Here is a 9,675-nt window from a genome sequence, read left to right on the forward strand (position 1 = left end):
TTTAAAAAAACTGGTTAAGAAAAGCCATTTTTCATAAAAGTTAAACAAATGAACAAAAAAGTTTTGTTGCAGTTTAAATTAAAACGCTTTTATTTTTTTTGGCAAGCGCTTTTTTATGCGCTTGCCAAAATTATTGCGGGCGTGTGGGCAAGAGGGAAAAGACTTAACCGCAAAAGCGCTGGCTAAATGGAGAAGACTGGTTGTTTAACTGATAGTATAATTTTGAAGCCTATAAAATACGAGAAAGCTGAGCAAGATGCAATACAAGCAGAGACAAGACAAGCAGAGTAAATGACAAAAGACAATGCAGAGACAAGACAATGACAAAAGACAACGCAGAGACAAGAGAAATGACAATTGACAATGCAGAGACAAGGCAAGCAGAGTAAATGAACTTGGAATTTTTTGCCTACCTGGCTAGCGCTCTACCACCACTCCACTACCGCATGGAGTAGTGGTTGAGCAAAATGATTTTATATAAATATATAAAGTTATTTATATATGTATATAAATATATATATATATATATATATATAAATTTATGAATGTATTATTTTGTTAAATATGGAACAAAAAAAATTTTTTAATAAATATTTTCAAGGTATCTTAAGATAAAACTCATTTTGAACAGTTGATCAGTTGTTTTAAAGCATTTCGCAATGAAGTTGTTTTAAATATTTTATGTTTTTAGCAATGAATCAATATGTTTGAAGGTCAAAATATTCATTTGTCACCTATTGATGGGAAAAAACTTTGCAGTTTTAGTAAGAAACTTTGTAAGCAGCGTCGTTTAAATGGATATGCATTTTGTGTGCGACATATTTTAGAAGACAGCAAGGCACCATTTAAGCAATGTGTATATAAAACAAAAACTAATGGAGAGCGTTGCATTAACTCTGTTCCTATTGCTCTTGATAGAGTGTAAGTAATTTCTTTAAAAACACATTGAGAGTTTTTTCGTCCAAAAGAATGTTGTAGTTAAAATTATTTAGTTTTTTTTTTTCAATTATTTTTCTTGTGGTTATGCTTTGGTATAATTTTTTACTTACCAGATATTGTATGAATCATCTGCAAGTACTTGGTTTGGCACCTAAAAAACCAATTACAAAACCTGTTATAAAACCTGCTATCCCTACTTGCAATAAAAAAAAACCCACAGAGTCCTCTAAAAACTTTAGTCTCTCACAAGAAAAACACACAGACAAAATGAATAGCGTCATACATCCTAATCGTAAAACTGTAATTAAAGTAGGAAAAAAAATTTATAAATCCAAAATAAAAGACACTGAAGCTGTTAATAAAATTAATAATGCACCATATAAAATAGATATTTGGAGAGACACTTTAAATAAAGAAGCACACGCTATTATTTTAGATTATGTTAAATCTTGTAATACAAAAATTTTGGAGAGCAATGATATGGGATTTCATTGTAAGTATGTTATTTTTTGTTTGTTTTATTGACAGCTGCTTGTTCATGCATTTAAGTTTATTAAAGCAGGTTTTGTTTCATATAAACAAATTTTTAAAATACAATTTAAAATTCTTTATTTGCCTCTTTGTTTTAATGTTCCATTTCACAATCAAAGATCTAACATTTTTTTTGAATAATAACTTTATTATTGGTGACATTAAAAATGTTTCCATGTTTGAATATCAAAATGTTATATATAAAAGTAAATAAAAAATAAGGAATTCAAGTTAACCAATTTTCGCAGTTTATTGCTTTTTGGTATTTTATTATAATGAATTTTAAATTAAAGTTAATTTCAAATTTAAGTTTAATTTAATTTTAAATTTAAGTTTAATTTAATTTTAAATTTAAGTTTAATTTAATTTTAAATTTAAGTTTAATTTAATTTTAAATTTAAGTTTAATTTAATTTTAAATTTAAGTTTAATTTAATCTTAAATTTAAGTTTAATTTTAAATTTAAGTTTAATTATAAATTTAAGTAAATATATTTAAATTTTAAGTTCAGTATGTTGCTTTGACTAATGTAAAATATCTTTAAACATCAATACTCTCATTACTTAACAGAGACATTGTTTGTCACATTGTTTTTGTACAAGTTTTTCTGACAGTAAATGATCTTTCCAAATCCCACAAAGTTAGTTTAAATGTGGAAATGTATTGATTAACTTGCTTAAGATAAACCCTCTGTTTGTTTTGTTTTTTTACTCATTCTACATGTACTCTCTAGCAGTTTCTCATTTTTCTTGTTTAAAACAATGTAATGATTTCACTAAAACTTTTACTTCAGATTTTTTTGATCAAATGGTGATCAAAAAAAATAAAAATTCTTTACCGCTGAAGTTAATTGACTTTTAAGTCAACATATTATTTACCGATTACATGAAGTTAATTGACTTTTAAGTCAACATATTATTTACCGATTACATGAAGTTAATTGACTTTTAAGTCCAAGTCAAGTCCCCGGAGTCCAAAACCAATTTTTTTTTTCCTCAATCTTTTATCCAGATGGTCAATTTTGTGACTTGTTTTTAGACAACCCAAATCATCTACCTTTGTTCCTTAGTTTGCGTCTTATCTCTGCAGCTAGAATGTACTAAGTTTCTCCTTTAATTGACTAAGACTATGCAATGATCTCATTAAACATTTTATCTCATACTTTTACATAAAATTTAGCCTATCATCGCTTTTTTTTTTTTTTTTTACTGTGTTCACTTCCCCAAAAGTGAAGTAGGCTACTTGTTTCATTTTCTTTTTAATTGTTACAACCCTTTCTCAGCTCTTTAACTTTGAAAAATGAGCCCTGGTGAATAAGGCTACTATGCAGAGAAACAAGTTGGGCTCAGTACTAATAGGAACATGGTGGGAAACAAAGTTGGAACATCCAAGTTTGTTTCCCACCATTAAACTGGCGATGTCATATTTTGTTGTTGCTCCACCAAAAACTGTCGTATATACATACATGCATACATTTTTTTCACGCTATGAATGAATGTTATTGCTTTTGGATTTATATTTGTTTGTGTTTATTTCAGTACTACCAAGAACGTGGTGGGAAACAAACTTGGAACATCTTGTTTACGAAGTAAGCATTCCACCACTTCTCTACTACCACATATTTTCTGTATATAATACATACTTCTTATTACTAGCTTAAAGCTTGCTGGAATTTCTTTTGTGATTTTCTTTCTTATGGATCTTGGCTTAATGTCTTTTTTCCTGGATTCTGGCAGACCTAAACTTTTATTTCTTTTTATTGGTTTTAAGAAAAGCCTCATTCTACTCCATGATTTTCATTTTTTGTAGCTACTATTTCACATCTTTTAAATCTTTTAAACAATATATATATACCAAAAGTTACTAAGTAAAATCTAAATCTGATATTTAAAAAAGATTTTATTCCCTTATTATTTATTTCTTAAAACTATACAAAATATAATAATTTTCTGTTTCCTTTATTACGATTTTTGTTGTTGTTGCATTTTTATATATTTAATGAACTGTGATATTGAATTAATAAAGAAATAAAAAGTTTTAATTCCATTTTCAATAGATAAAAGTTTTTTCTTTACATAAATTGCTGAATGTATAGGTGAAATCACTATTTTGTACATAAAGTGTGTATACCAAATACTTTTTAACAAGGCTTGCATTCCCGCCTGGAGTGTTTGAGTCTAGAGCGCCTTAATACACTGTTATTTATAAAGGCACTATTAGTTTAAAAGTCACTTGCCTTAATAATGTTATTGCAGTTTTTGTTGGAATCTGGAATTTTGTTTTTCATTACATGATTGTTATGTGATGTTTAACATGCAACTTTAACTCACCTTTAGAGTATTTCTATTGAAAATCTTGTAGCATTTATGGCCAATCAGGAAATGCTTGTCTACAAACTCCAAAAAGAGTTTTTTAATTTTAGCAGAAATGTTTTTACTATATGCTGGTTTAAACAAAATCATATTACATTTACAATTTTTTGAAAGTGGTTGGTGTTTTTTTTTAGTTTTGGATTATATTCAAGTTTGAATTTGTAACCTGACTTTTTTAATGCATTCTGATACAAATGGGTAGAGTTTTGAAAGATAGTTTTATTAGATAAATAAACAGAGTTTTGAAAACTAATTTCATAAATTAAAATAAAAAATAAAGACAAATTAGCCAACACATTCAAACTTAGATATAACTATACAAAAATTTTCATTATTGAAAAATATTAAAATGATACTGAACTGTCTAAGGAAATATAAAGTTTAATGGAAGGTGAGATAAATCCAATAATTAAATATAAAACTGTAAAACATTGTAAAACCTTTGCTGATATGAAAAATGTAATAATAAAGTTAATTAATTGTAATAATATATTACAATTAATTAACTTATTAAATAAAATAATAAGATTACTCTTATTTTATTTAATAAGATTATCTAAAAGTAGACATAAAAGCAAAATTCTACTTTCAAAATATGATACAAGTGATTAGACAGCTTTGTTAAATTTTTCTTATCTATTTTGTTTTGTTTTGACAACGGAGAACACTACACTGTAACTTTATTTTTTTTAAATGTTTTTTGTTAATTGTTTTGCGCTACATGGCTGATGATTGTCATATTGCAGATATATATATATATTTATATATATATATCTATATATATATATATATATATATATATATATATATATATATATATATATATATATATATATATATATATATATATATACATATATATATACATATATATATATAATATATATGTTACTGTTATCCGCAGTACCAGGAATTAGCTAAATGCAAAAACATGAAACACATGAAACTCAGAGTTGCAATATTAAATTGTATTATAAACATTAGCATTTAGCTAATTCCTGGTACTGCGGGTAACAGTAACATATAAATTATATACTCTAGTTTATCTATTGAGCACTCTTTCAAGTATACAATATTATACATGATAATATAAAGATATTTTCTTTATTCATATATATATACACTTATGTATATATATATATATATATATATATATATATATATATATATATATATATATATATATATATATATATATATATATATAAGTTTATTTACCATTTCAGCCATTAAAGACTCATCTGATTGTGCACTTGAATCTAATATATTTCAACAAGAGTTATTGTTTACAAAAGACAAAGTCTATCATAATACACTGTAAGTCTAATATGGTTTCTTAATTAATAGTTTTATTTATTATCCTAATAATATAGCTGTTAACAGTGGCACATTTAAAAAGCATCTAAGGAAAATACCACATTTTCTTGTATTGATCTGCACTTTTAGAAAAGTAAGTAGCCATTCGAAAGAAGGTAATCTTTAATAAGAGTCTGCATTAATGTATGTCAAATTCGTAGGAGTATCTGATCCCAATAGTTAGGCCAACTAATTGAGAGACAAAAAGGAAGTGTATAACGACTTCCTTTTTGTCTCTCAAGTTTTACCACTAAACCAGTGTTCATCTAAAAGTATTTAACCACTGCTTAAATATCTTTAGTTGTGCTCCAATGAAGAGGGCTTGAATTTTATGTTTAATCACAAGGTGAAGTGTGAAGTGTGGGGTCATACTTGATATTTATTAATATCAAGTATGGCCCCTGGCCCTCCTCCCCTGGGGTTGTTAACCTTGATACCTCAATGACTGTATAATCAAGCGATTGGTCCCATCCATTCAGGAGCATCGCACCATCAATAGTAAATATGTGTTATGATCTCATTTAGCAATCACACTATGTTACTTTTGTGAATTTTGAGACAAAATCTTAAAAGTGTATAATGATTGCAATTAAAAACCAGGATCAGGTTTTGTCTGATAAAAATAGATGTCAAGCTTGTACAAAAATTAGCTTTGACAGTGCAGAAAATGTTTAATCAAAAATACCATTATAAGGTTTAATGACTTAAAAAAGAATTAATACCATTTATTATTAGCAAAATGGTTCAAGTTTTTATAAATTTTTTTAATAAGTTTTGAAATTTTTAGATAATACTTTTTTTCATTAGAGTATCAGATAGTCTATCTGTTCAAGAAGAAAAACTTCTACAAAAACTTAAACATCAATACAATCAACTCAAAAAAGTGATTATTTCTAAAAATGAAAATTTATCATACACCAAGTTATCTAAATTGATTTTGGCAGCAAGATCTGATGTGGTGCAACTTGCAAATGTTCTAAACACAGAAGATAGTACAAGAAAACTTTTTAGGTACTTAATTATTTCATATTATTATTGTTGTGAAATTTAGTGTTTTATTCTTACTACTTTTTAACAAAATCTCAAGTCTTTAAAGTTTCAAGGAAAAATGTTTTCTTTTTTGAAATCACAAATTTCAAATGATTTTGATGATCTTAGAAGTTTCTCAAGTAAATTTGTAAAACTTCTCAATAAAATTGATACAAAAAAAATTATTTAATCATAAATAAAGTTTTAAAATAAATTTTTATTTTCTGTTTTTAAGTATTTTAAAAGATTTCTATTCTTGCTATGTTTTAATTTAGAAATCATTCTAAAATAACAAGGTACAAAATTCCATGTTCATTGATAACTGGTTCGAATCAGTGCTTCAATAGTTCACTTCCATTTACAAAGTTTTGTAAACAACGTATCTTTTCACTATTTATTTTTAGCTCTTTATTGTTTTAAAACTAATTTTTTTAAATTTGAATTTACTTAAAGCAGTTACATAAGCTTGTTTATACATAATTTGTTGCTATTTTTAGTCATATCATGAATTTAAAAATGATTACTATCTGCTTGATTTTTTACTGATATAAAATTTTTTTCCAAACTCCAAACTGGGCCGCCATTTTTATTGATATCAAGTATATGGCTGGAGCAGGTCTCAAACTTTGGGCTCCAACCACTGTGCCACGACTGATCGAGTGACTTTAAACGGCCATAAATTTTGACTATATAAAGTTATAAAATAGAAATTTTCAATAATTTTTTTATATCTTTTGGTTACAACTATTTTTATCTTAATAGGATTTTTTTTAATATTCTTGGAAATTTTTCACAAAAAGAAGCAATTTAAAAAACCTTAATTTAACTTTTAGACCTGCATCACGATGATCAACAGAAACTTTTTACAAAATGTTATGATAAGCATATAAATAGGGCAAAGTGTCCTGGTTCTAAGTTAAATATTTTTCAAGATCAGCATGTTTTAGTTAAAAAGAAAAAAAAGATGGTGAGATATTTTCGAAGTTTTGTTTCATTTAAACAGTTTGAACCGATTGTTTTTAGTTTTAATTTTTTTAATTAATTTTTATAACATTTCAAAATAAAGTTAAAACCAAGGAAATCGAAGTTAAATGAAAACGAGTCTGATCTTAACAAGACGGAAGAAAATTTGTCTGATTTAAATGAAAGCTTTTCCTCTGAAACATCTAGCGATTCATATACATCATCATCAGAAAGTGAAGAAGATGTTGAAGGTGGGGATGGGGATAGTTCAGCATCTGAAGACGCCTTCCATCTTCCACCTGCTTCTCTATCATTTGCTAATGGGTGTCGTATGGACGAGGATGAAAATTTGTTTAGAAATGGTAATTGCGAACTTGATGATGAAGACGATGAGCTAATGTGTTGTTCTAATGAGTTTTCATTTAACTCTAAAGTCCCAAGGGAGCTATCATCTCCAACACTTAATCAGCTTTCAACATCCGATTTTGATGTTTCATTTAACACGTTAATGGATTCTGCGCAATCTTTAGAAAACGAAAGTAATGCAATGCCTGGATCTTTTTTATCATATGAACATCCAGAAAACGAACACAGCACTCCGCAAAGCCATCTTTTGAATAAAAAATTGAGAATTATAACGAAAAATCCTTTAGCCTATAACGCAGCAGAAAAGACAAAAAATATTTATATGAAAAACAATGAATTAAAAAATACTTCAGCTATTCGAGTCTTAAAAAGAAAGCAAGATTTTAACCACCGTTCTTCATCAGTGATTACCAAGCCAATTCAAGTTGAAAATTTCAATAAAAGATTTTTAGGGGAATCAATTAATATTATGACACCTCTGTGTCACGATAAAAATATATTTGACGTCACTCATACAGAAGTTTCCTCTCCACTTGAAAAAGTCAATCCGGATATATTTTTCTCTTCCGTATTCCCTTTAACTTCAGATAAATGCTGATTATACTCAAGTGAAAAACGCTCATTTTAATACTAGTGCGGTATGTTTTGCATGACAACCTAACTAGAAATTTTATTTATTTTATTATTTACTTATTTCAGTCTTATCAGAACAGTACACGCAAAAACAATTTTTTTTAAGGATATGCTTTTTCTTTTTAAAAGTATAAACAAATAAAGCAGAACTCTTTAAGGCTATTTTTTATACAGATTTTATGTATATATTATATATGTAGATACTAGGATTAACGCAATTAAAACTTCTTTCATGATATGATGTAAACATATTTTAAACTGATGACATGACAAAAATGTTAGTGTTAAAAATTTTTAAAAACCTAGGAAAATCATCTTAGTTTATCGATGAACTTCCTCGGTTGTTTTTTCCTTAAATATTCAAACTCAGTCACCTCACCTAGTTTATAATTTTTGACAAGTTGGAATAATACTTAAACTAAGTCAAAATTATCCGCGCCATATTATGTGTGTGTGTGTGTGTGTGTGTGTGTGTGTGTGTGTGTGTGTGTGTGTGTGTGTGTGTGTGTGTGTGTGTGTGTGTGTGTGTGTGTGTGTGTGTGTGTGTGTGTGTGTGTGTGTGTGTGTGTGTGTTAATATATATTTCAAGTACATGCATATTATGTACATACGTTGCAAAGGCATTTACATCTCTAAAATTCGCAAAATGTACCAAAAAAGTTGTTTTTGTTTCCTTGCCTAGTTTTTTTATCAAATGTTGTATTTTTTTATTCCAACTTTCTATAACTAGTTTTAAAATGGCAAGAAAGTTTTTAGTTTATCGATACCAAATGAGTGGTTTAATTGTGACATTTCATTAAAGCGCTTTCTGTATTTGAACTTTTATCTAATTGTGAAACTTGTGTCGGAAGCGTTGACATGGTTATATGATCTGTCTAAACTTATTTTTTGGTGGTTTAGATAAGTAAATTGCGGGGGATGAATCGCAACATATTTAATATGCAAATTTTTATAGTATGAATACTTTTTCATGTATATTCAAATTCCAAAAAAATAAGTGTTTTCCAATAGGCCATGGTAATAGTAACTTGAAAACAAACCTTAACTGTTCAAACCAAGAGCATTTTTAAGGGCAAAAAATAAAATTTTATCTTTTTTCAAACGGAAGTTGATCGTCAAAAAATTAAAATTTCATCAACAAATTACTTGTCTAAAAGTCATAGCCATGAAGCCTAAATATTTTTTAACGAAGTATTTAATCAGTCGATATATTTTGATCTTTAAAATTATTATTATTATTTAGAGGGATAGAGATTTTTAGACATACTTTCCGGACCTCTCTATAAATTTGTTTGATACTAAAAGAAATCAAACCTAAAGTTTGTTATAAAAGAAGATTAAAAAAGATTTTAATTAATTTTTTTTTTTTTTTTTCTGCTTGAAGTTTTAAATTTATCTGTCCTTTGACTAATAAAAATATTGCTGGCAATATTTGAAAATAAAACCAATTGTGAAAAAAATTTTTTTACAATAATACATAGTCAATT

The 9,675-nt window shown here is 27.0% G+C and overlaps 1 protein-coding gene across 2 annotated transcripts in view; it reads left to right on the forward strand.

Moving 5' to 3' along the window:
• Positions 1–8,464, forward strand: part of LOC100205763 (uncharacterized) — a 13,290-nt gene extending 4,826 nt beyond the window's left edge. The window contains exons 2-8 of one of the 2 annotated variants that reach the window (XM_065810914.1): positions 692–921; positions 1,053–1,432; positions 5,068–5,158; positions 6,005–6,208; positions 6,502–6,605; positions 7,060–7,193; positions 7,293–8,464. In XM_065810914.1, the coding sequence (XP_065666986.1) occupies positions 704–921; positions 1,053–1,432; positions 5,068–5,158; positions 6,005–6,208; positions 6,502–6,605; positions 7,060–7,193; positions 7,293–8,153 (1,992 nt within the window). In that variant the 5' untranslated portion in view covers positions 692–703 and the 3' untranslated portion in view covers positions 8,154–8,464. The remainder of the gene's footprint in view (positions 1–691; positions 922–1,052; positions 1,433–5,067; positions 5,159–6,004; positions 6,209–6,501; positions 6,606–7,059; positions 7,194–7,292) is intronic. The other variant, XM_065810915.1, reaches the window with a different exon arrangement.
• Positions 8,465–9,675: the final 1,211 nt, after the last annotated feature.

This window comes from Hydra vulgaris, chromosome 11 (genome assembly GCF_038396675.1).
Source record: "Hydra vulgaris chromosome 11, alternate assembly HydraT2T_AEP".
Classification (NCBI taxonomy): domain Eukaryota; kingdom Metazoa; phylum Cnidaria; class Hydrozoa; order Anthoathecata; family Hydridae; genus Hydra; species Hydra vulgaris.